General features: G+C 49.5%; 1 protein-coding gene across 3 annotated transcripts in view; it reads right to left on the reverse strand.

The window, feature by feature from the left end:
• IGF1R (insulin like growth factor 1 receptor) overlaps positions 1-27021 on the reverse strand; it is a 303217-nt gene that overhangs the window by 27939 nt on the left and 248257 nt on the right. For all 3 annotated transcript variants that reach the window (XM_030317480.1, XM_030317482.1, XM_030317481.1), the window contains 10 exons: positions 24021-24235; positions 21719-21845; positions 19501-19739; positions 16916-17083; positions 16555-16759; positions 10943-11226; positions 9321-9457; positions 8681-8840; positions 3680-3782; positions 2834-2904 (listed from right to left, as the gene is read on the reverse strand). In XM_030317480.1, coding sequence (XP_030173340.1) covers positions 2834-2904; positions 3680-3782; positions 8681-8840; positions 9321-9457; positions 10943-11226; positions 16555-16759; positions 16916-17083; positions 19501-19739; positions 21719-21845; positions 24021-24235 — 1709 coding nt within the window. The remainder of the gene's footprint in view (positions 1-2833; positions 2905-3679; positions 3783-8680; positions 8841-9320; positions 9458-10942; positions 11227-16554; positions 16760-16915; positions 17084-19500; positions 19740-21718; positions 21846-24020; positions 24236-27021) is intronic.

Consider the following 27021-nt stretch of genomic DNA (forward strand, 5'->3'; position numbering starts at 1 on the left):
CATTACATATGTAGTTTAGGAATTTCGTAAACGGGAGTCTACCTTCTATGTGGCTTAGATGTCATATGGCCCCTAAGAAGAGGCTGAGGCTTGCTTAGGAGAGTAAGTATGCAAGACAAGCCAGTAGATAAGACTCTTCACGATACCCCTCAGAAAGTATAGAGAAACCGCCTGTATCCGTTTATCTCCGAAAATCCGGCCTTGCTTTTAATCAGAATTAACTCTGTAGCACACCATAAAACACGGAGTTAAAACCAATCCCATTCCTTCCTTGGGAGGTCCCTGAAGTCAATACTTGCAATCTCTTTCTCTAAATTCAACCCAGCAGCTCTGACTCGAGCCAGCAGGTCCTAAGCCCCGCCAGCCAGCAACGGGTTATGTGCACAATGTTATCAGCACTTCCCTAGAGGGGATTTTCGGTATATTCTGGAGAATGGTGACGTGCAGAATAGCTTCTGGAGAAAGAAGTTTTTAAAGCATTTTCGAACTGCAATGTCATTTTGTCGCCCCTCGAGGAGACTAACTATAAGGTGCTTGTCAAATGGCCGAATAAATTAAGTTCAAATGAGGTGACCGTGTTCCTACCTGTTGTTGGCCTGGGTGACAATGCGTTGGGTTTTTATTTTATTTTTAAAGGCGAATCAAGGCATATTATGAAAGTAGTTCTGGAAAGATATAAAATTTGCATTCAAATCACCATTAGAGTCTGATATTATTGTATTAATGCTCTTTCTAAGCTTCCTGGACACTTCATAGTCAAAACGACAAAATGCCAGTCTTCTGTGCTTTATTTCAAAGCAGAGCAAATTCTCTGGAATAGCCTTATTCCACCTCTACAGAGAAGGAAAGTGGCCTTGCATTTCCTAATAAATTCCATTAAGTGTGTGATGACTCCTTACCTTATCTGACTTAAAAAAAAAAAAAAGCTATTAATTATATAAGCAATGCATAAAAATCTTTTTGCTTTTTTTTTTTAATAAAGAAAAAGATACTTTCCACAAGTAACTACTATTTTAAATTTGGTGTGTATCCTTCCAGAATGCTCTCTATGTCTTATATACATACATACATCAAAGGAGTATAGAAATATGTGTGTGTGTACGTGTGTATGTATATGTACACACATACCTACATGCCTATTAAAAATACAGCTTTGTGGGGCACCTGGCTGGCTTAGTTGTTTAGGCGTCCCACTCTTGATTTCGGCTCAGGTCACGATCTCACAGTTCACGGGGTCAAGCCCTGCATCAGGCTCTGTGCTGACAGTGTGGAGCCTGCTTGAGATTCTCTCTCCCTCTCTCTCTCTCTGCCCCTCCCCTGCCCGTTCTTTCTCAAAATAAAAATAAAATAAAGACATTAAAAAATACAACTTGGTGAGACTTCTATAGAATCAGGAATAATGTCCTTATTCTGTACTTGATTCCCATTTAGGGGAGGCTGCTTTTGATCGGCTTTGCTGTAAACAGAACTGGATTAGAAATTATTAGAGAAATCATAACAAAACTTTACACATTTATATGGTGCTTTTAAAGCGTCGGTGTGTTTTCTTATGTTTTCCATTTACTCAGGGTAATCGATCAGAATAATCACAACTCCATTTCACACGTCCTGCACACCAACTTTCACTTCACCTGAAGCAAGAAGGAGGCACACACGGTTTCTAAACACACCTCCCTGAGTTCACGTACTCATTCGTTCATCTGGTGGACCCAAGCCAGCTCCTCCTGTGGGTCAGCTTCCCTGCGGTCGACAAGATGCCAGAGACCATGTCATCCTGACTTCTCAACCACCTAGTTATGCACATGTGTCCTCTGAACCTCATCGCCTCACCTACAGACAGGCGGGCATTAGAAAAGCCACCTTACTGGGACACAGGGATCAAAGGGAACAGCGTTCGTAAAAGCCCCCGGCAAGTGCCAGTATCACTAGACCCCAGGACCAGTGCCCGGCCTGGACTTACTTATAAAGGTTTGGATTCAAGCACAATAGGGAGAAGAGACAGTAAATAAGGAAAAAACGAAATAACCATTGAATAGAACCCAACTGCCAAGTCAGACCTCAGTCACTTAACTAAATGGACCTCATGAGTTATTATCCAAGGGTATGTGAATGGGCCGTGAGGGTATAAGTCATAGGAGCCCGGTCAGGAGGGAATGAGCAGAAAAACTCCAAGACAGAAAAATGCAGAGAAGCCATGAGTGATCAAAGACCGTCACAGCGATACGAAACTCAGGCTGAAACAGGTTTAAAGGAACTATTTGGTCAGCTGCAGCGTATCCTCTGACTAGATGTCAACAATTAAACAACTTTTGTCATCCTAGCATAAAATCTCAGGCAATTAAGTAAATTGACAACTGTGCTGACCAGTTGTCTCTGAAGACTGTTTTTCTTTGGGGGCATTCCATACAGTCCCAGAATTTTCGACATATTCAGTGAACTGGTAAAAATTTTGATTTAAAAGAGAAAGGGGGCGGGGGCACCTGGGTGACTCAGTCCAGTAAGCGTCTGACTTTGGCTCAGGTCACGATCTCATGATTTGTGAGTTCAAGCCCCATGATGAGCTCTGCGCTGACAACTCAGAGCCTGCTTGGGATTCTCTCTCTCTCTCCCCCTCCCTCTGCCCCTCCCCTACTCGCTCTTTCTCTCTCTCTCAAAATAAATTAACTTAAAAAAAATAATAAAAATTTAAAGAAAGTGTTAATGACGACATATTTGAAGCCAAAGTTACGTCAAATAACGCAAACCTCTTCTCCCTAAATTAGCCGCACTCCTGAAAGCTCCCCAGTCTGGGACCTGACTGGGTCCAGGCAGTGCCCGGAGCTTAGCTGCTTACCATCTGCGGCACTGAAGTACTCTGGGTTCACCGAAGCATACAGCACTCCATTCCCCAGCCTGCTGTTATTTCTGTAAGAAGGAAAAAATTCAGGTTAAAAAAAAACCGACGTGCACACATCTCATCTTTGCTCTATCAGCTTTATTTATCCTGTTTTAAGTGTCAGGAGGAAGGGAGCAAGGGGCACCTACTGCCTGCAGACCCTCACCTACACTCCCCCATCTGGCCTGGGGCCGAAGACATCTGCTAACAGGGCTCTGGGCTTCCTCAGTGGTCTTGGATGAAAGCCTCATAAGAAACATTTGTTTCTTGGGGCGCCCGGGTGGCTCCGTCGATTGGGCGTCCGACTTTGGCTCGGGGTCATGATCTCATGGTTCATGAGTTCAAGCCCCACCTCTGGTTCTGTGCTGTCCGCACAGAGCCCACTTCAGATCCTCTGTCTGTCCTCCTCTCTCTGCCACTCCCCTACTTTCGCTCTTCCCCAAATTAAGAAAAAAACAAAAAACCAAAAACAAACAACTGTTTCTTTACTTCATTGGAAATTGAAAGGTCTACTGGATAGAAAAGGCTGGGACACTGGGTTTGGAAAATCTCTGCATAAGCAGCGGTATCTGAGGGTGCAACCAGCAAGGGGACAAACCCTACCGGCCCAAGATATATTTTCTGTTGTCACTGACTCGTTAAGAAACGTTCCCTTTTCCTGTGAAGAGCAGTGATTGGAAAATCAGGTTTCCCGACCCATGGGGTATTTCCTCAAAATCCTCAAATCGAGTACCTGAACTCAGGTTCAAATCATCAGAGCACACAGCCACAAAAAGTGTCTGAGCTTTTCCTGGAGGCTCTCACCTTTTTCTGTGGAAGACGTACAACATGATAACCAGTCCCCCCACTATCAGCAGGACGGCAACAGGCAGAGCGATGATCAGGTGGATGAAATTTTCATATGTTACTGCCGAGACAAGGGAAATGATAAAATATCACTGGGTGATCAAGCTGGTCCTCTTTTTTTTTTTTTAAGTTGGAAATATGAAAAAAAAAATCCCCCAAAATTCCTTGACTGCCCTATCACAAACTAGGAATTCTGAAGGTAAATGGTATTGGATAGGACACAGCAAAAACCCCTGAGTTATCTGGGGGGGGGAGGGGGGTGGAGATAAACTAAGTGTGTACTGAGGAGTATAGTCATTTTTAAAGTACAGTGTATTCCTGGGGCACCCGGGTGTTGAGCTCAAGTGGTTAAGCATCTGACTTTGGCTCAGGTCATGATCTCATGGTTTGTGAGTTTGAGCTCCACATTGGGCTCTCTGCTGTCAGTACAGAGCCTGCTTCAGATCTTCTGTCCCCCTCTCTCTGCCCTTCCCCCACTCATGTGCTATCTTTCTACTAAAAATAAGTAAATATTTTTTTAAAAAGTACAGTGTATTCTGAAATAATAGTTCAAATGGTGGGCTCAAGTGAAATAATATTTGTATGCAATTCAATGACTTAATGTATACATACATAGATGTATACATACATATATATATAAATAAATTTGCTAAAATAAAATGAATAGATTTTTACATAAATAGTGCTCAAGTGGTACTGATGCTTGTTTTTATTTAAGAAGAATTTTTTTTAATGTTTATTTTTGAGAGAGAGAGAGAGAGAGAGAGAGAGAGAGAGAGAGAGAGAGAGAGAGAAAACGCAAGCCGGGGAGGGGCACAGAGAGAAAGACACAGAATCCGAAGCAGGCTCCAGGTTCTGAGCTGTCAGTACACAGCCCGATGTGGGGCTTGAACCCACGAACTATAAGATCATGACCTGAGCCGAAGTCGGATGCTTAACCAACTGAGCCACCAAGGTGCCCCGTTTTTTTCCCCTAAGATAATTTTTTCAAATGCTTATTTATTTTGAGAGAAAGAGACAGAGAAAGTGCGTGTGTGTGAGCAGGAGGGGAGTAGAGAGAAAGGGAGAGACAGAATCCCAGGCAGGCTCCTCACTGTCAGTGCAGAGACCAACTCGGGGCTGGCTTCCATGAACTGTGAGATCATGACCTGAGCTGAAGTCAAGAGTCAGACATTTGACTGAGCCACCTGGGTGCCTTGACCTTTATCTGTTAAGACAGTTTCACAGACAATTAAAAAGAAAACAAAAAACAAAACAACCCCCCCCCCCAAAAAACCACAACTAACTCGATGGCACCCCTTGCCGAAATTGCTCTGAATTCTCCCCAAATGTTTGGGTCTAATTACAAGCTTGACCAAAACACCTGCTCCTCACTGTCACCAGCCCTCATATGACAGGAGCCAGGCTGGACACTGGGGATGCTGACGCATGCTCTGGAAGATTCTCCTGGATGCGGGAGATGAGTGTGTCCACAGGTAGCACAAGAACCGAACAAAGTGGGCTGCACACACTGCAGGGATGCAGAGAGGAAGGGAGAGGCGAGAAGGGAGCCAGGGGAAGCCTTCCAAGTGCAGAGGAATGGCTGGAAAGGATACTGGAGACTGGTTCCCAAGGGGCCTGTTCAAGCTGAGCAGTTTGAACCTCATTCTGCAGATGAAAGGCAGCCGGTGTGAGCTCTCAGGCCCCACAGTGAACCGATCAGATTTGTGTCTGGAGAGATGGCTGTGCGTGAGGCCAGCCTGTAGCGGGCTGGCAGCATGGAGGAGGCACTGCGGATCCTGGAGGGGCTGGGCCAGGGGGCGGGGACCTTGGTTTGTGCTGCGTTATCTAGCCCAGACCTCACAAAGAGACCACTGGTCCTTTTCTATAGAAGAAGACTCCCAGAGGTGACCTGAACTCCCCAAGGGCCACACAGGCAGCTGGTAAGCCATGGTCCTGGGATTGGGAGGGTACACGCTTCCTGTACCCACAGCTCAGAGCTGCCCCAAAAAGCAAGCACCTGAAGTGGTGGCAACAGGGGTTGGATTTCAGTGGCACACGAGAGGCTGAATCAATGTGACAGGGGGTAGGGGGTGGGGGGTGGGGGTTGCTGAATGAGAAATGGGTGGCTGGGGAGAAAGAAAAGGTGGGGAATGGCTGTAACGGTTCAGGCTTGGGTGGGGCATGTATTATAGTGCCACTCACTGACCTTGGGAACAGAGGCCAGAGAGATACTCTGAGGGTAGCAGCTGTGATTTTGGTTTTGTGCACGAGGAGTTCGAGTTTGAGGTACATGAGCAGGGGAGGAGCAGACAGAAAGGGAGACACAGAACCCGAAGCAGGCTCCAGGCTCCGAGCTGTCAGCACAGAGCCTGACGCGGGGCTCGAACTCACAACAGTGAGACCATGACCTGAGCCAAAGTTGGATGCGTAACTGACTGAGCCACCCAGGAGCCCCAAGCTATTGTACTTTTAAAATTAAAGACATTTTGGGGGCGTCTGGGTGGCTCAGTAGGGTGAGTGTCTGACTCTTGATTTCAGCTCATGATCCCGAGGTCATGGGATCGAGCCTGGTGTTGGGCTCTGCGCTGATCATGGAGCCTGCTTAAGATTCTCTCTCTCTCTCTCTCTCTCTCTCTCTCTCTCTCTCTCTCTCTGCCCCCCTCCCCCTGCTCATGCTCTCTCTAAAATAAAAAAAAAATTAAAGACATTTTTTATCAGATAGCTCTCAGAAATGGATTCAGTCTCCTGCATTTTCCAATTCTTGAAAATACTCTCAAGTTATCACTGCCTTTGGGAAGCCAGTAGAGTTTTAGTTTTTCTTCCTGAGGACTATTTCTTATATTTGTATCACTGATACTACCGGTCAGGCTGTACCGTGTTCTTTCTGAGTCCCACATTTCAACGGGGACATGGACAAACGGGAACACAGTCAGAGAAGAACAAAATGATTAGACGGGTAGAAAATTGGTCTCTGAGACTGGGGCTACAAGAAAGGGCCAAAAGACCAGAGATTATTTAGTCTGGAGAAGAAAAGTCTGGAGAGCAATTTAATAGTTTTCAAGCACATGAAGGGCTCCTTAAAGGACAGCAGTTGCCAGAAAGCCTTGTAAAACTTCTGTCTCCTCTGAGGGTTAAACAGGAGGAAGAGACACTGCACTGGGACAGGAGAGTCTTGTCTGACATGAGGACAAACCTCCCAGCAGCAAAGTGGGCATGCAGATTTAATTTTCCTGCAGTAGATGTCAACTTCTGCTGGAAAGAGTCCATCAGAGGGACTCCCGGTTTCCAGCGGGAACCTAGCACTCACGGGGTTAAAGATGGGGTAGCCATGGCACAGAGGGCCTCGCCTTCTCTGAAGGTAAGTCAGAGCTGCTATTTCAAAGGTCGCAGCCTGGTGCTCGACCGACCCCTAAACTGAGGCTCTTGTTCCTAAGGGATGAGGAGAGGGGAGGGGAGAAGAGGAAGCTAGATGCTACTCTAGACAGAACTATGGTGAAGGTTCTAGCACTGGACTGGGTGGCACAGGCACACTGGTAAGAGCAGGGTAAGTGGACCCCATGGGGAGTTCAGACTACTTTAGTTGATGGAATAACCTGCCTCAGCTATCTGTTTACCCCTAAGACTTGAACTCAGGCACAGGGCCAGGCTCATAAAAATGCTACCTTGAGGTCTGCAGTTCTATTCACTCCATTCTTCTTCTGATATTTGTACTATTAGGACTTTCAAATACCTGTCTTTGGCTATTAGGCACTAACCAGGTGGACCGCTGGAATGGCTGAAGTCCAGAACTTAAAAACTCGGGGCGCCTGAGTGGCGTCCAACTTTGGCTCAGGTCATGATCTCATGGCTTATAAATTAAAGCCCCGCATGGGGCTCTGTGCTGACAGCTCAGAGCCCAGAACCTATTTTAGATCCTGTGTCTCCCTCTCTCTCTGCCTCTCTTCCACTCGCCCTCTGTCTCTCTCTCTGTCAAAAATAAATAAAACATTAAAAAATTAAAAAAAAAAATAAAAATAAAAACCTCAGACAGCAAATCAGGGCAGCACAGAGGTGGATACTAGGAGGGACCAGGGGGGTGGGGACCATCCACTGGACCCAAAAGTAGCACCAGTAAGCAAGGTGGGTCTGTGCTTCCATGTGGGGCAGTAAGGAGCAGTGTTATGCCAAATTTGACCCCAGTATCTGAACATGAAATAATCTTAAAAGAAACTGGGTTCCTAATTAGAAAGAGAAACTCAATATGGAAATGATAAGGAATATTTATGTCACCACAGAAAATACTGCATTTTCTTGGCCAACCAACCATAGGGCCCTTGGTGTACCTACACATTTTACAAAACTCAGTTTTAAAATCTGAAATCCTTGTCTAGAACGGCCTTCTAAGAATTCTGTCTTGTCAACGGTTTGAGCATAAAATCACAACATGGCCCAGTCTGGGTGCCAGCCGGCGAGCACTGGGCACATTCTACATGTGTTTGTGCTTTCAAAGTGCATCTGTAGTTTACTGGCAGGCAGGGAAGGGGACAAGGCCTGTGATGCTACCACAAGGACTCCTCTCCTGGAACAGGCTGGACTGGAGGCCCCCAGATTTCTGTCACCCTTTAGGATTCGAAGCCCTGAATCTGAGCCCTAACTAGCAGCCCTAACTGGACAAGGGGCAGAATGGTCAACTCAGCACTTTGTAAAAATGCTTTGGACATTAAACACGTTGGAAGCAAAGGCCCCCTCAAAAGGCCTCCCTGGAAAGGGGCTCTGACCCTCTCCCTGCCCCACAAGTGAGGTAGGAACCCTTAACAGCGGCGGCAGCCCAGCTGGAGCTCCCAAACGAGATGCCGGCAGAAGCACGACCCTTCTGAGATGTGCCCAACTCGGCTCCAACATGGAATCAGAAAGTCAGAGGGCCTGACAGCCCAGGCTTCCCCGGTCCCGGCCCAGCCTGCTTTCAGGGTTCCCAGCTACTCCCTCCGCAAGCCTTACTTTTGGCGGGAACGTAGAAGAACACGGGATCTGTCCATGACCCATTCCCAGAGAGAGAGGTGGCCTGGATCCGGGCCGTATAGTTCCCCGGGTTGAGCCGGTTAAGCTTGGCGCCTCCATACTTCCGGTACTCCTGTCTGGATACACATTCCCGCTGATCCTGGGGGAAAAAACATAGGTGCCAACTCCCCACGAGCACGTGAGAAATGGGTGCCTCTTGCTACCCAGTGTCTCACGTCCCATCCAACAGTGATCCCGATGAGCGAGCACAGGAAAGGAACCCAGTGTTGAATGGCCGTCTTCCAGTGACCATACACACACCCAAGTTCTAAACGAACTTTTCTTTCTTTCTTTGTGATCAAAAAGAGCTGCAGAAAGATTAAGGGTTACTGAGACCAATCTATTCTGTGCCAGAAGATGGCTTTCTGCAAGGGGGATAGTTTCTTAAGGGCGAAAACAAGCCCACCTCCTCGCATATTCCGAGTGCTCTGGGCAGAGTGCGGGACAGCAGAAAGACCTAAATCCTCGCTGACTTGTCTCTGTGGGTTATGGGGTTAAGTCCTCGGCTAACCGGGAGGCGACCTGTGCCATCGACTGGAATGGAAGCATAGCCAGGTACGGACCACCGCCCCCCGCTTACCTCGATTTGTGATCCATATTTTATTTCATACATTAGAATCAGTCCATTGGGATTCTCAGGTTCCGGCCACTTTAAAAAGATGGAGTTTTCAGGCCTTGACTCCCAGGTCACCGGCCCAGGAATGTCGTCTGCTCCTTCTGCGCAACAATTTAAACAAGCGAGAAAGTCAGATTCGGGTACCCCTCGGTGGGGGTGGGGTGGAGGCTAACCTAAGAATCCCCTCCCCCCAGGCTGTGCCTGCAGGGCTGAGGGCGGTGGCCACACAGGTTCCTCCGAAGCTGGGTGCTCACACATCGCACCGGGTTTGGAACCCAAGCAATCTAATGACCTGTGGGGCTCAAGATGCCACAGTCCCTTCCCTCCCCTCAGACTCCCCGCCCCCGCAAAAAAGCCTGCTATCTCTGGAGAAAGGAACCTATGCGATGCTGTGGAACAGAAGCAGCATCAAAAAGGTGCCTTGCAAGCAGACGAGGCAGCAGCAAGCCTCCAGGCCGCCATGCGGACCCTTCCGAGTCTGCGTCTGCCCACGGCAAACGCATCTTTTTTACTCGGGCATGAAGGACGGCCCGCAAGCCGGGCCTGTTGAGGAAGCCGCTGGGAAGCTCGTGCTGGGACCCAGCCCTCACAGCCACCATCAACTCCTCCTCCAGCCGCCAGGGAAGGCTGGGTGTTTGCTCTCTTGCTAAAGCAGTAAGCCGAGTGGTGAGCAAGAGTCACTGCAAGTTACAGCTGGCGAAGGCTCTGAGAAATGAGCTGGTCTGGGGCTCTCCTGGAAGGGTGGGGAAACTGAGGCCAGGGAGGCTGACAGCTGCTTCGAGACGTGCTGCATGTGAGCCCCAGGACTGAGCCCCCCCTGCTAGACTCCAGTACTTCTGGGCTCCTTCTACCACCTGCTGTCCTGGCAGGAAAGAGAACTGTGCAGTTCACCTCTCCTTTTTCAAGAAACTTATTTATCTATTTTGAGAGAGAAATGCAGAAAGAGAAAATCCCAAGCAGGCTCTGTGCTGTCAGTGCAGAGTCAGACACGGGGCTCAATCCCACGAACTATGAGATTAAGACCTGAGCCGAAATCAAGAGTCAGATGCGTAACTGACTGAGCCATCCAGGCGCCCCCGTCCTTAAAGATGGATGGCAGTCTGAGTAACAGGCAGCTTCTAACTTCCAAAGGGAACGCAAAGACCAAATAGGAGGACTAAAGGCTACTCCAGCAGTTGACCTTGAGAAGCGACAGTCACTCTGAGTCAAGGCAGTTAACTGATTCCACCGGACCCCAGAACTCAGGAGGGACCACGCAAATTTCCCTGTGCACAGATGGGGAAAAGGGCCGCGGGAATGCACGAGGCACCAAGGGGAAGGAAGAGAGTTGACCCTGAAGGGAGCTCCCTGTTCCTGAGTACTTTGTATAGACAGGCTGGGATGGAGGTGATGTCATTAGGAGCAGACAGACTCCCTTCCCTGAGCTGCTGGTCTACCACGCTGCCTACGTGACCACCGTTCTTTAATGAGCAGGATGGAGACTAAGAGTCATCGCCCGGGGTGTTCGACTCTGTGTCCACAAAACACAGGCTTCTCCACTGGGCTGGGAGTGAGTCAGGAGCGGGGCGAGTCAGATCACACTGTACCTGCAGGCATGGTTCTTGCAAAGACAAAGTTGGAGGCGCTGCAGCCCAGCTTCTCAGCCTCGTGGTTACAGCTGTGGATGTCAATGCGGTACAAAGTGAAAGGCCGGAGGTTAGAGATCACAGTTCTCTCCTTGTTATCCACTCTGCTCTCAAAGAAAGGGTATTCTGTCTCGAGCTCTTCGGGGTCTGTGATATTATAGGTGTCTGCCACCGTGATGTTCCTGCTTCGGCTGGACATGGTGGTGTTGGTGACTTGTGTGACATCTCTCCGCTTCCTTTCAGGTCTGTCAGGAAGAGAGAAACTTGGCTCGTAAGTGCTTCTGCCTCTTTGGTCCTTTCTATGACTTGGGTTAGAGTACCGGAAAGAAAAGAAAAATCTTCACTTTGGATAAAAGGAACTATTCAGCCCCTTTGGATGAGAACCAACAAGTAATACGGGGATTTCCTCCGTTATTTATTTTGCTTTCTCTACTCTGCAAACCTCAGCATCGGCACACAAACTGCCCCCCTGGCTCCCAGAGTAGTGACTCAACTGTACCTAGAGGCAAACAAAGGTCTCAGCCACTCCTGGCTCTGCAGTATCCTGGCTGTTTCATCACAATGTCCATGCTCCCTGGTACACAGACCTTATGGTTAAACATTAACGGTGACCGACTTGCTGGCCACACTAAGGTTTATTAGGGGGTGAGGTGGGAGGGGGCAGAGGGGGTTCAAAGGCCTGTGGTGGTGGCTTCACCGGCCCCCTTTGACTGTGGAAATAAAGATACCAGGCAGCGAGCCCTTGCTTGGACCCCCTGACCCTTCCCTCTGGGGCTCCCGCTGAACCCCCTCTTCCTCTGAGACCCCACTGTCTCTATTTCTCACACTCCTGGAGGTCTTTCCAGCCTGGTTTTGCCTCCCACTCAGCAGTGACCTCCTATGGCCTCTCCAAGGCTCTGCTTTAACAGGGGCAGAGTCACTGCCGTGGACTTGACTAGGGCTTAGAACAACAGCTACACAAAGCAACAGGACAGCAAAAGACAAATCAAAAGAAAAGAATGTCTACACCCCAAAGGCAGACGAACGGTCCAAGCAGCTGGCGTTGCAGGGTGGGGGGTGGAATGAAAAAAATGGTTTTGGGCTCTCCCAAAAAACCTTAGTGTTTATTTTTGAGAAAGAGAGAGAGAGAGAAAGAGAGGGAGGGAGGGTCAGGCAGAGAGAGAGGGGGACACAGAATCTGAGGCAGGCTCCAGGCTCTGAGCTGTCAGCCAGAGCAAAACACGGGGCTCACGAGCCACAAGATTATGCCCTGAGCTGAAGTGGGACGCTTAGCTGACTGAGCCACCCAGTCACCCCTCCCCCAAAAAGCCTTAAAAAGAAGCTCCTAGCATTTACAGGAACCAACAGCAACAGAACATGAGAGTAAACACCCAGACAAGAAACAGCCACCCTCAGGTCAGCCACCGGAAACGGTGGGGAAGAGGGTGCTGTCCGTTCCATACGGAAGCTGTCAGCAGGCATCACTTATCCTGTGCACGGGCAAAGGGCGGGGAGCAAACAGAACAAATCTCATCTGGAAGAGTCCAAGGCAAGGAGAAAGAACAGAAGACAGGAATGCTCACCAGTTCTCATGTAGGGGAGAAAGCGGAAGGCCCACAGGGAGACAGGGCCACCTGGGAAGCCATTCATGCTCTTACTGCCACTCAGCAGGCTTCCTGTGGGTCCTTATTTGCCATGAAGTGAAAAACTTGGAAAGGAAAAGCAGGGCGCTTGGGGAAAGGGCCTCTGGCTCCCCAGTCCGCCCGGCCCAAACGCCATCACCACTCTTGTGCAGTGACCCACTAGGCACCACCCAAACATGAACTGTTCAACCCAGATAGACTCCTTCCGCCAGGCAGAGAACCGAGGGGTCCGGCCGTGTATCCATGGCCCCACTGCATTTACTTTCATAATACTGGGGAAGGAAAGATTAGGAAACGAGGCGGATAATCTCCTGTCCTCACAACCTGCACACCAGCCAACCTTCCTGGAACAGAAGGACACAAGAAACTACGTTAATTACTAGGGAGACCTTTTTTGAACCTACCAGAACTAACGTCCTACATTCTCTTCAAAACCAATGCAACACATAACACCAACACAACACCCAATTACATCTGTAAGAAAGAAGCTGCCTGGGCTTAATCCAGTGCAAATAATCCTGTGCCCAAACCCCTCCTGCAGCCCATCCCCATTTACCTGGGATTACACCATCAAGTTCAGTCAAGCTGATTTCTAAACACCACACTTTTGGAGACTGCAGAGCTCTTACTAATGGCACCAAGTTAGGGACTGGGGGAAGGGAGGCCACATGGGACATTATCAGGAAGACAAGGTATGGCACAAGCAGAATGGCATGCCCATGATTCTTTGTAAACAGCCACATTTCCAAATGGTGTGAACGGCAGCATCACCGTCCGCTTTCCAAACCACTCCCACTCCATCACGTAACCTACTCCATCGGAAAATCTATCACTCTTCAACACCTGCCAACATTTGCTACTGAAACCCAACTATGTGATTTAAAAAATGAAGGCAGGGGAGCCTGGGTGGCTCAGTTGGTTAAGCATCTGACTCTTGATCTCAGCTCAGGTTGTGATCTCGTGGTTCGTGGGTTCAAGCCTGGAGTCAGGCTCTGCGGTGATGGCACAGAGCCTGCTTGGGATTCTGTCTCTCCTTCTCTCTATCCCTTCCCTGATCATGTTCCCTCTCTCTCTCAAAATAAATAAATAAACTTTAAAAAAAAAATGAAGGCAGTGGTCAATAAAAGGCATTCACCACCGAATACTGACTCCAGAAAGCACTTTACAAACTCTATTGTCCATTCTACTTCAAACCTTCAAACCATATGGGACACACTGGACAATATGTAACATACTAAATCTAACTTGACTGGTTTTAGCACCCCCCCCACCCAATAGATTGTTCTTAGAATGAATTAAAAGAAATAAAAATCATCTTTGGATAATTTAGTTCTAAAACAGAAAACCTTCCTTGATGATTCAGTCATTCTGCCACACAGACTATTCCTTCTACCTGAATTCTATTGCAAATTGTGTGGACATCAGATTTATGCCCTCGGTAGGAGGCATTAAAAAAAAAATGAAGTTCTTATAAATTGGGGCTGCTCACCAAAAGCAAATATGGTATCTATATTCCTCCTATGAGAAGACAGACTAGCAGGTCAGACTTGTCCTAGGAGAGAGAATGTCAGGGAGCAGGCATTCATCAGGGGGAATCTGGCATGGGAGAAACCTAGTTTTGGATTCAACAACACACGCACGATGCATTAATCGTATCTGTGTCAACCACAACTCTGCTTTCACATTACCCGATCTTGTGTTTCACATCTAATGAGGGGGGAAGAAAAAAGTACTGCCTTGAAACTACAAACTGAAAGCTCGGGGCCCTTTAGCAAAACTTTCCCAAAGCCTGGACTCACAACCTGAGCTTCCGGCAGGTCAGTGGGACAGCAACGTAGCCGATAGCTTTTGCTGGAGAATAAACAGAGAACTCCTGCCCAGCCTGTTTGGGACACTCTCAATTCACCCTCTTCTGTGTCCACAGGAAGGGACACTAGCTGAGCCTCTCTGGCATGGGGGAGATGGCCCATGTTGAGAGGCAATGTCACCAAGGGTGTGTGGCAAGAGGGGGCCAGCTCCCAAATAGACTGGTAATTAATTAGGCTGCTGGAGAAGTCGCTAAGCCTGAATTCGAGTTTCTCATCTTTGAGCTCCTCAAACGTTCTTATTCTTGGAACTACGCGTGACATACAGACAACGTGGATTAGCACTTGAACCGCAGCCCTATGATCTACCAGGCAAATCGGAGCATCTGCAGCGGGGCGGGTCAAGAGGACCCACCGTGGGCTCTCACAACTCCCTAGAGAGCACAGGAGGGGCAGACAGCCACTAAGCGACGAAGGGCTTCATTCTGAAAAGGAAAGGATGCCTGCACTCTAAAAGGTCTTTATTTCATATTTTCATGATTTTTCAAAGTAAGATGGCTATCTTTGACTATTACACAAACATTAGGAAGGTCACTTGACAGAGAAAATCACTTTAAATTTTTTTTTTTTTTCCTCAACGTTTACTTATTTTTGGGACAGAGAGAGACAGAGCATGAACGGAGGAGGAGGGGCAGAGAGAGAGCGAGACACAGAATCGGAAACAGGCTCCAGGCTCTGAGCCATCAGCCCAGAGCCCGACGCGGGGCTCGAACTCACGGACCGCGAGATCGTGACCTGGCTGAAGTCGGACGCCTAACCGACTGCGCCACCCAGGCGCCCCGAAAATCACTTTAAAAGCAACTTTATTGACACAACCTAAGTAAGCCTTTAAGGGCAAGGTAATTACAGAATAAACAGAAGCCACAGGCTTCTGGTGCCTCTCAGGGTCGGTGGCAGGAAGAACAGTGATCTGAGAACATGCTTGGCAGGGGGCTGGAGGCTGGGGCACTATGGGGACCGAGGAACCTGTAGCTCACAGGAGCAGCACTGGTCTGAATCCAGTTTCACTGTCTACATTTCAGGCAGGAGGCAAACTCCACTTTATAATCTTCTTAAAAATTTCTTTTAATGTTTATTTATTTTTGAGAAAGAGAGGAGAGAGTGAGGAGAGAGACAGAAAGAGACAGAGAGAGAGAGAGACAGAGAGGGACAGAATGAGTGGGGGAGGGGCAGAGAGTGAGGGAGAGGGTCCGAAGCAGGTTCTATGCTGTCAGCACAGAGCCCGACACGGGGCTTGAACTCACAAACCGTGGGATCATGGCCTGAGCCGAAGTTGAACGCTCAACCGATTAAGCCACCCAGGTACCCCCACCCTATAAACTTTCAGGAGAAAGAGGGAGACGAGGACCACTACTCTGTTTCCATCTTTTTCACAGACATCACAGGGCTACCCTGCTGGACTCCCCTCCACTTTTTTTATACTATTTTTTAGTGTGGTAAAATAAAATTGTTAAAAAAAAACCCAAATTTTTCATTTTTTAATGTTTATTTATTTTTGAAAGAGAGAGAGACCCAGCCAGTGGGGGAAGCAGGGAGGGGAGGCAGAGGATCCCTAGCAGGCTCCACGTTGATAGCAGAGAGCCCGATGCGGGGGCTCGAACTCATGAACGACCTGAGCTGAAGTCAGACGCTTAACCGACTAAGCCACCCAGGCGCCCTCGTGAAGTTGGGCCCCTTTCAAAGCTCACTCTGGTTTTCTGCCTCTTGAGTCACTCCTCCTTAGCCAGGCTCGAGAGGCAGCAGGGAGAAGTGAGATGGGCCAGAGGGGCTCTCCTCTACGCCTTGCAGAGTGCCCTTCCCTGTCCCCACAGCCAAGGGAGCCCATCTGCCCTCTGCGGGAGGCTGTGTGGCTGAGGCAGCAGCATCATCACGCAAACGGCCCCCGACAGCATGAGCCCTCGGCCCCCTCCCCTTCCTTCCAGGGCGACCCAGCTTCCACAGGCCCTCCACTCAACCAAATGGACACCTTGCTTTGTTGTTCCCCCTTGACGGCTCTGGGGTTCTGCAAACCACCCCGCTGGAGAGAAAGCAACAGAACCCGCCTGGGGAGCGCCAGCCTGGGGATGTTTTCAAAGGATGCAGGTACCTGGGCACAAAGATGGAGTTGTGCAGGAAGTTCTCGAAGACTTTGCGGTACTCAGCCTCCTCCTTCTCCGCCTGCTTCTCGGCCTCGGTTTTGGGGCAGGCACAGCAAGGCCCCTTCTCTCCACCACACACTTCGGTCTTGGGGTTCTCGGTCACCTCCTCGACGTCAATGGTGCCATCGGCATACTTCCTGATGGGGATTTTGTCTGCTCGGGAGAGAGAAGGCCAACAGGAGCGGAAATGAAAGCCAAGTCACAGACGTTGGTGGCTGTCAGTGCCTTTAATGGAGAACGGAGCCGGCTTCACGGGGCCGCTCAGACGACGGGGGCTGGGCTGCAGGTCCCCCCACCCTCCGCCCTCACCTTTGGAGCAGTAGTTGTGGCGGTAAAGGTAGCTGTCCTGGGGCTGCCGCTGCCACCTCACGATGTAGTAACTCAGGTTGCCGTTGGGCAGGGACGGCGGGTTCCACTTCACGATGAGCTGAGAAGAGGAGTTTGATGCCGAAAGAACATCCAGGGGAATGGAAGGAACTGGAAAGAGGGACAAAGGCCGTCAGGTACTCGCCGCAAACCAACCAGAAGCCGTGGGGGTAGCCCAGAGAAGGAGAGGGCGCGGACGCGTGACATGAAAACGGAACCCTGTTTTGAAATCGTATGAATTTAAACGCCATCGCTTCTCTGTACGGTCTCTATCCTCAGGTCACCTGTGTGGAAACAAACAGGGCCAAGCTGCAAATGGAAACAGGGTTGTGGGGGCCACACCAGGGTTACAGTGGGTGACTTCGAATCTAATTGGAGCACCGGGTCTTTCTCATGGGTTACAACTGCCATTCTCCAAAGTGTTGGACTCTGGCAGTTTTGGTAAGACGTGAAACGGACTGACTTACGTTTCATCTGAGATTTTGGAGCTCTGGTAAACATGGCAAGATGCCAAGATGAGAGAGGACGTAGGAAAGGGCTGGAGTGTGTGTGAGACGCGTGGAGACAGAGGGCCCGCACGTCTCTCAATTCTATAACCACATTCAGTGGAATGACTGACACAGGAGTAGGAGAAGCAGTGTGCAAACTCAAATACACACAGAGCCCTGACTGCAAACATTGGACTGTTATCAGCCAAAGAACATCGATTTATAGGCAAAGCATAATAATCTGGTAAAGCTTTATTTACTATTGTCTCCCAAACCCAAACCCAAACTCAGAGGTGTCTTGTGTATGAAGGGCAAACACATCCCAGGACCACTGAAATCTTACTTTCCTTGGGTTCACAGGAAAACACTGATTTTCATGGGTTTTCCCAAGTGCAAGAGAACTCTCCACTGTATGTTACTTAAACAACATGGACATCCAAGCCGCTTTAAAATTTCAAAGGGGCAAAGACCTTACGGCTACTTCAAAGCCCGTAACATGATACACAAGGTTCTGAACACCTGTCTGGAATGATGCTTTGGGGAAAAGTTGTGACTAGTGCCAGCTTTTTCAGGAGAAACATAACCACTGAACGCTCAGCCATTTTCAGGTTTCCAAAATCAAGTATTTCAAGAAAAAACAGCTTACCCCAGATGTTTCAATGATAAGTGTCACAAAAAAGCAGAGGCAAAGGACCAGGTTTCCCCTCTGTCCCTACCATTTGTAAGGACAGGGGCCAAAATGTAGGGAAGTGGCTCAATTTGTATGGTGCTTGGTTTTCTATCTATGGGGAAAGGGAATAGGTTTCTTAAATATTTGTCATAATGAGGAAAGATTCTTATTTTTCCCGAGCTGTCCACGTTAAGTGACTTCCAAACCTTAAGAAGAATAACTTGTTTTGTTGCCTTTGAATCTCTGCCACACTGCCCCACACCCAGGATCAGAAGCCTGTGCCAGATTTATTTCTCTAAACACTTCAGGGTCTGTGACATGATTGCGACCCCTTACGGGATCCTAGAGATGGAGCAGGGGAAGGGAGGAGAAAGCAGGCAATGCATGAGCCAAAGGCCTTCCCCATCAATGCTTTCCCTCACCCTCTCTGCCATTTCAGCATATTTTGTGCTACCTTATGGGTGTTTTAAAAAACAGCTCCCATCCAAGAATATGTATCATTGTCTTTAGAAATGATGTGCATTTTCCTACTTCAAAGCCGGTTTTTATATGCTTGGCTAACATGCACAAACGTTTCCTTTCATTACTTCCAGATCCTGGAGTTGAGAAATGAGGTGGTTAAGGAAATGAAGACAAAGAAAGGAGGAACATTTTCACCAGTGAATACTTGGAATGTTCACAACATACGCTGTCTGACGTTTTCCAAATTTTGTCTACCTCCTTGGAACCCTTGTCTCTACAGAATGAAGACAAAAAACCAACGAGCCATGTGAAAGTCCCGGAACACCAAATCAGCATGGAGGTTCAACTATGAAAATAAACAAGAGGGGGTGCCTGGGTGGTTCAGTCAGTTGAGCGTCTGAGTCCTGACTTCAGCTCGGGTCACGATCTTGTGGTTTGTGGGATCGAGCCCTGCATTGGGCTCTGCACTGACAGCGTGGAGCCTGCTTGGGATTCTCTCTCTCTCTGTCTCTCTGCTCTTCCCCTGCTCTCTCTCTCAAAATAAACTTAAAAAAAAAAAAAAAAGGGAAAATAAACAAGAAGGGTAAGCTATAGGGGGTTGGATCCTGGCTGGGTCATCCAAAAAAACCAAGCCAGCACCCTGGAGGACCTGGGCTTACCGGCACAGGGCAGGTGAGTGATGGAAGGCACTACTGAATCCGAAAAATGGACCAGAGGAGCCTAGGGTTTTGGGACCGGGAAAAGAAAGGATACAGCATTATCTATTGTAAGAAAGGCACATAAAAGACAGACTGGTCCAAGGTAGAGAAAAACTATAGGCACGTTCGTTGCTGGTCTGCTGACCGGTTCCTGTGATAAACAAGCACAGTGAGCTCATGAAAAATGTGGGATGGATGGTGCATGGATACCTGAAGCATTGGTGCGAATGTACAAGATTTCACTCTTGGCCCCGCGGATGTGGTCATTCTCCACCATGGTGAGGGTCACTGCCTTGACGTAAACAGCATACTGCGTCCAAGGCTTTAGTCCGTGCAGTAAAATGCCAGGCTCGACGTCCTTGTTGGGAGGGAGGTCCACGTCTACCATGTTCCAGCTGTTGGAGCCACAGGCATCCTGGCCATCATACTCCGTGACGTTTTTAAAAGGTCTGAAAGACAACGGGTGAAGCTCAGAGAAAGGTTTCGGTCCCTGCCATCGAGGCACTCAGAAGCCTTGCCCAGGGGCCGAGTATGTCACCCTTTCTGTAACAGGAATTCTAAATTAAATAAGCAATCAATCAATTGGATTTTTATAGAAGAAGAAAATGAAGCAACTGGTCCCAGGTTTCACCGTGGTTACAAACGCCCTATAGAACTGCAGCCTCTGCCTCACGAAGGGTAAGTTCTAATTGTTACTGGGATTGCAGACACTGCTCCTTAAGAATATATGCAAATGTTGGGGCACCTGGGGGGCTCAGTCGGTTAAGTGTCTGACTTCGGCTCAGGCCAGGGTTCAAGCCCCGTGTCGGACTCTGCTGACAGCTCAGAGCCTGGAGCCTGCTTTGGATTCTGTGTCTCCCTCTCTCTTCCTGCCCTTCCCCCACTCACGCTCTGTCTCTCAAAAATAAATAAACATTGAAAAAAAAAAAGAATACAGGGGCACCTGGGTGGTTCAGTTGGTTAAGCATCCAACTTCGGCTCAGGTCATAATCTGACGTCCATGAGTTTGAGCCCCGAATCTGTGCTGATAGCTCAGAGCCTGGAGCTTGTTTCAGATTCTGTGCCTCCCTCTTTCCTTACCCCTCCCCTGCTCACACCCTTCTCTCTCTGTCTCTCAGAAATAAAAATGTTAGGGGCACCTGGGTGGTTCAGTCGGTTAAGTGTCCGACTTCGGCTCAGGTCATGATCTCACGGTCCTTGAGTTCAAGCCCCGTGTCGGGCTCTGTGCTGACAGCTCAGAGCCTGGAGCCTGTTTCAGCGTCTGTGCCTCCCTCTCTCTGACCCTCCCCTGTTCATGCTCTGTCTTTCTCTGTCTCAAAAATAAATAAACATTAAAAAAAAAATTAAAAAAATGTTAAAAAATTAAAAAAAAAGAATATATGCAAATGCTATTTTTCTCTCTTCCAATTGTGGCACTTTTCACCATTAAAAAAAGACAAGTGTAATCATTTAATGCAAACATCAGCTACTGATGAAAAATAACTTTTGGAGAAAAAGGACTTTTGCTACAGAAAAACCACGTCTAAAATAGAGCTTCGGAAATCAAATTTGTTCACAAACAGTTGGGACGGCTTAAGTACCTTACTCACATACCCCTCCGTGTGGTCACAATGGAAGGCCATGAGTGACTCCCACGTGTAAATATGCTGAATGCGTAATAATCCCGAGACCTGCTTTCTCCACTGCTATGACCCTCCCCAGGACTCTGGCTCCAGCAGGGGAAAGGGGGCCAGATACTGCCATTGGTGGCTCTGGTTCCAGCCCCGGGAAAGCCAATCACTGGGGAAAGAGACCTACGGCATCACAGTGGGAGCCGGGTAAGGAGGGTGACTAAGCAGGCTGGGGAAGCACTTGGACAAGAGGCAAAGGAAGGAAGAGGGAGACCCAACAAGAGCTTCCGTCTGGAGGAGGACGTCGTGGCTGCTGCGGCAGGTGTCACCTGAAGGCACAAAGCCCCCACAGATGCTGGGAGAAATCATGAGAGGTTCAAAACATGGAGGTCAGTCTCTCTCCCTTTTCCGTCCCTAGTTCGGAGGGCTCATGACCTAGAGCAGAGGACAGTGCCTTGGGAAGGGCCCGTGGGTAGAGGGACAGGAATAAGAGGACAGATCGGTCTGGGGGTCCCCTCCAGGGGAGCTGAGCATCCTGCACGGTGCAGGTGCTCCTGGGGTATGGCTTGGCGGGCACATCCTCTACCCCAGTTAATGGATGTCTGGACTGGCCTAATCGTCTAAAAAACAAACTTTGCTCTTTGGAGTTATTTTATTCCAACCCCTCTAACCACCCACCGGAGAACGAAAGGCCCCAAGCCGACACCGTAGTGTTGTGGCTGTCACTGCGGTGATGGAAGTCACGTGACATCCAGGGAGGGTGGGGAGGGTGGAGCACGGGCTTCCCCACCCACAGCCCTGCCCACGCAGAAACTCACGCCTCCTTGTAGTAGACGGTGAAGCTGATGAGGTCCCTGTAGTCAGGGGGCCGGTACCGGTGCCAGGTTATGATGATGCGGTTCTTCCACGTGGTCGTAGAGGTGAAGTGCAGGACGTCACTTTCACCTGGGGAGAAAGGTACATCTGTGAGTGACAGGGACGGACGTCCTTTCCCTCCGAGTGTCTGACAAGCCACCTGCCCCGCACTGTTTCCCTCTTCTCCAAGGCTGGCTGTGCATGCTAATAAGCCCCTTTCTGGACTTCTCAGTGGCTCTCTTATTTCTACGAAGCACCCAGACGTGTTCCCACACGGAGCTGCAACCAGCTCGGTCCTTTGTTTTAGCACACTTGGCTGCATTGGCCCTGCCCTGCGAGTCCGAGCCCGACAGGGAGGGGCTGCTTGACACAGCCAGGCACCTGCCCTTTCTGTTGAGCCCTAAGACGCGGCTGCCAAGGGGGCTGGGGAAGGTGAGCCCCGTCAGCTGGGCTGAATCTTCTGCGATAGGAGGGCACCTGCTCTGTAGTGTTAGGGGTCTCCGCCTGCTCCTGCTCAATCAGCAGAGACGGGCTAACAGACCAGGTGTGCCACAGTGGGGCACTTTCAGTCTAAACGTGGTATCGGCCTGGAAGGACACGGAAGCTTCCCGGAGGCTCCAGCTGGGGCTGACATACCACCGGGAATGAAGTAAGCACTGACAAGAACAGTGTCACCTGGCAAAGTCCCCTGTGCTCCGTGGGACGCTGCTGGGGAGGTATGGCAGGGACCCAGCTCTGAGCCCCTGTCTTGTTCCTCTGGCCAGATTCAAAGGACCACGAGGACCGGGGAAGAGCTGCTGACCGCCTCTCCTCAGGGAGACTCGGAGCCCTCCTACAGACTGTCCTTTTCTGCCTATATTTGCCTGAATCCTGACGTACTCAGTAGGTGAAGCGCAGGCTGAAGGCAGTTAATACTAAAAAGTCGGGGGGCAAAATGTGCTGATGTGAGATTAGAAAAACACTGCAGTTTCCGCTTGAGGGTTATTTAAAGAGAAAACATGATTTTGTTTTCAATGGGAAAGAAACGGCTACCGTAGTCACAATCTGATAGGGCAGACCGGCTGAGTTGGAGAACAGGGAGTCTGGCAGGGGCTGTGTGGGCATGTCAAGGACAAGGCGCTGGTTGCAAACACACCATTCAGCCTTGCATCAGGCTTCTTCCCTCCAAAAACCCTTCCTGGGCAGTTTGAGTATCTACCGGGTAAATCCAGATGCCAGCAAAACTCATCAAATGCTAATAGTTTCTCGAACCTGCGTGTGCCGTGTGTGCACGTGCGTGTGCACATCTTTGATCCTATAAATCACTCTCTTTTTTTTTTTCTAAGACCCTTCCCTTATTAAAGGCCGAGGACAGAGAGACAATTTACTTTTAGAACTCTATCCACCTGAACAGAACCACGTTTTCAAAAGCCGTTTTACATACAGGGTTAGCTGAGAGATGTACTGCTACAGCTCAGATACGGGACCTTAAAGGTAAAAGTCATGTAACCATTGCAAGGTTATAATTACACTCTTCTAAATTTAAGAAAGCAGTGTCAATTCAGGGAGTCTATAGACTCTCTCCACCTTTCTCGTGTTGGGGTGTGAGTGAGGAGGAGGCCAAGTGAGAGACAGAGACCCCAGGGCCATGCGCTGGGCTTGGGGCTTAGCCCCCTCTGCCCTCAGGCTTCCCCTATGCTGTGGGCAGTGGAGCTGAGCTCGCTTCCTGAAGGGAACTAGCTCCTCTGTGACAAATAATCCGACCGTATGCCTATGCATTAAAAGACATTTAAATTGGGGCACCTGGGTGGCTTAGTCGGTTGAGCATCCAACTCTTGATTTCGGGTCAGGTCATGATAGCAGGGTCATGGGATGGAAAGCCCCACGTTGGGCTGTGCACTGAACGTGGAGCCTGCTTAGGATTCTCCCTCTCTCTCTCTATCTCTAATATATATAATATATATATTATATATAATATACACATATAATATACATACATTATATATGTATAAAATACATGGACATTTAACTCTGCATTCTGTAAGCACTTCTGGAAAATCTGTGTAGGAACCTATTTATAAATGTGTAGTGCATTCATCTAGATGCTAAGGGAGAAGCACGAACATGAATGTGTCATGAATCTGCCCTGCTACCGACTCTGAACATACACACGTGTGAGCAAAGTGCTAGTTAAGGAGGCCTCGTGTCCCCCCACCCCCAAGTGAAGTGAGGAGGGGACCACAAACGGAGCCGCTGTTCTAGACCGGAGGAGGAGGGGCCACTCACAGGAGGCTCGCTCTCCGTTGTTCCTTGTATTGATGTCCCCTTTGCTCTGGCGCCCCTTAGTCCCGGTCACCTCCTCCATGCGGTAAATTTCGGAGACGCACAACTTGGGGTTGAAAGCAAAGTACATCTTCCCAGCTTTGATGGTCAGATTGCGGTGGCCCCAGTCCCAGAGCTGCTGCAGGTTCTGGTTGTCGAGGACATAGAAAGAGTAGTTCCTGGAAGCACAGAAACGACCGTGAGCTCTCCAGCCCTTGCCCAGTGTCCCCTCCCACCCACTGGCCGCGCCACACGGGCCCTCCTCCACACGTGGCTCCGGAACACGCTGCCTTTGCCAGTGAGAGATTTAGTCATTAATAGTGGGGAAGCGTGGACAGTTCCTGTTCACAACAGTAACCATCTGATTGCAGGACAGCGTACTGGAATCGGGAAGACACGAATTAATTTTAGGACCTCTATTACCAACAAAATGATGCCTTGCGTACCAGAGGGTGTTGCTGGAATCATTCCACAGAAATGCCTTTGGGTATTTCTCTCAGAGCAGAGTATGTATAATGCACTTGAAGTCAGTCCACGGGAGAACAGACACGCTCGGCTACTCAACCGGAACAGCTTACATATTTGCTGTAGAAAGTCTGCCATCATCCTTGGGGGTAAATCCCACCCGTGCCATCAGCGGTGTCTGATGGGGCAGGAGGCAGAATGGGGACAGGGAGCCAGACTCAGTGGTGGACCAGCCCTGGGCCTGCTCCCTCCTCCAGATTCACCCCATCTTGAAAAGCCTCACCACCCGCCTTGGGAGAAGGTGGGGAAAGAGAAACCACCCCCGCTAAGGGCAGTCCCTCTGGGCCACATCATCCAGGCAACAGTGACTCAGTATCCAACACAAGGCTAGTGTGCACAAGGCTTGTTTTCCAAGTGCTGGGCTCCACTCCCAGAGTTTCTCATTAGTAGGTCTATGTGGGCCAAGAATCTGCATTGCTAACCTGCACCCTGCACCTCAGTGGTGCTGACACCTTCAGGTGCCGGGATCGCACCGGCAGAAGCACTGGTCTAACAGGTGCTGGGCACTGACAAGGGACTGGAGGTCCAGAGCTGACCAAGTGAGTTATGGGCGGACACAGAAGCAGCGGCTCCACCTGTCGACTGAAGGGAAGATGGGAGGACGGTGGAATCAGCAACAGCTCTGGCTACCCAGAGAGAAATCCATGCTCTGGGAGGTGGGAGAGCAGACAGCTACAGCTTAGGGGTCTGGAGAAAGATCCATGCAATGACGCCCCTTTCTCCGGGTCCCTGGGGAAACCAGGCAGGCAGGACCTTGCTGCCCATCCAAGTCCTCTGGGCTGAAAGGTCAGCTCCACATGGACCTCGAACCGGTCTTCTCCCCCTCCTGGTCCCCAGCCTCAGGCTCTATCCGGGGCTCACTCGAGCCCCTGTTCGGAGACAGGGGTTCAGGACTACAAATGCCATGGATGAGCCACGTAGCCATAGGCAGTTCACTTACAACTTTCTGTAGCCATCAGTCTGGTTCACTCATAGGACTAGGAGGGTATGAACACACAGTCAGGACAACAAGGGGTATGAACATCTCAGCTCCCTGTTGGTTTTAGGAGTCCAAGACCCTAATGCCCGGGAGAAGTCACAACGCTGAGCTGGAATCTGCCCCACCAGCCTGAGCCCAGCCCCCTGACAAGCACTGGGCGCTGTCCGTCCACACACGTGCAGGGGTGGTGGTGGTGGGAGCCCTGCCCACACAGGGTCCGGTGGGCCAAGTAAGTCCAAAGGCAGCACCTCTCAAACCAAGCCAGGCTCCTCACTAACCCACCCTGAGGTCCCCTGACACATTCATGGCCACCAAACCAGGTGGCCAAAACTTGCGAGGCAGTAATACTTTCCTTTCGGGAAGAGCTCACTCCCTAACACGTATACCCACTGAAAAAGGAACATGAGATGTTGTCCAAATGAATCGAGACTCAGGATACGCAACGCAAGGCCATGTGTACAGGTGGGGAGCGCTGGGACGTGGCAAGGTGAGATGGGCCATCCCTTGGGCCGGTGGCCACCCCCCCCCCCCCCCCGCACTGCCAGGCTGAAGAAAGCAGGGTGATGCATGCACACAACTGACGGAGGGGTTTGCAGGTGGAAACAGATGCCTCCTATTCTCCCATTCTTGCCCACGGTTACTTCCTGCTCTGAAGGACACTCTGCAGTGCCGACACCAAACCCCAAAGGGTCTGGCTGCTCCCAGGTTCCTGTCTTGGTCCCAGGGGACAAGATCTGGTTGGTGCAGAAACCTCTAGGCCGGGAGTGCAGGCCAATTAACCAGGTCAAGCTCCTGTCTCAACTCGGGGTGAGGCTTCCTTTTAGTAAACGGATTTCACTGGCAGGGAACAGAACCACACGGAAAATACCTTCTGAACAAAACATGCTTCTCCCCATGGAGGAAGCATGAATTATAAATCAGGAACTTGACAAATGAGTGGCAGGCACACTGAAATTCTGTGTATGTGATTAATCACTTTGAAAAGCAAGATTATCTTTTTACAGCAAACACAAACATTTTTTACAACACTGAGAAGGCCTGGGGCCAGGATACCAATATCAATAAAACCCAGGCGTCATGGAGCCTGTGTGAGCGACAGAAGAAGCAAAAATAAAACCCTCGTCAAAATAATAACCAAGCCATCAGGAGCTGCCTGTCAATAGTGTTCTTGTTTCTCCAACCCCAGGTTGGGGCCTGGCTCCACCCCAAACTTCCCTCCCATGATTAGGTGACAATTAAGAGATGGTACAAGGCAGAGAGACTTGCCTGCACATTTATACACACAGGCACACACACACACACAGATTTTCATTGTTTCCTAAAGGAAATGGCTATATACGTCAATTGTCAATTAATCAATGTGATTTCCTAATTGTTTCTAAGCTTACTGCCTTTACATTCATAGAATATATAAAAAAAAATTAAGTTGTTTATTTTTCTGTAGCTCACACAGATGCCCGG

This window comes from Lynx canadensis, chromosome B3 (assembly GCF_007474595.2).
Source record: "Lynx canadensis isolate LIC74 chromosome B3, mLynCan4.pri.v2, whole genome shotgun sequence".
NCBI classification, from domain to species: Eukaryota; Metazoa; Chordata; class Mammalia; order Carnivora; family Felidae; genus Lynx; species Lynx canadensis.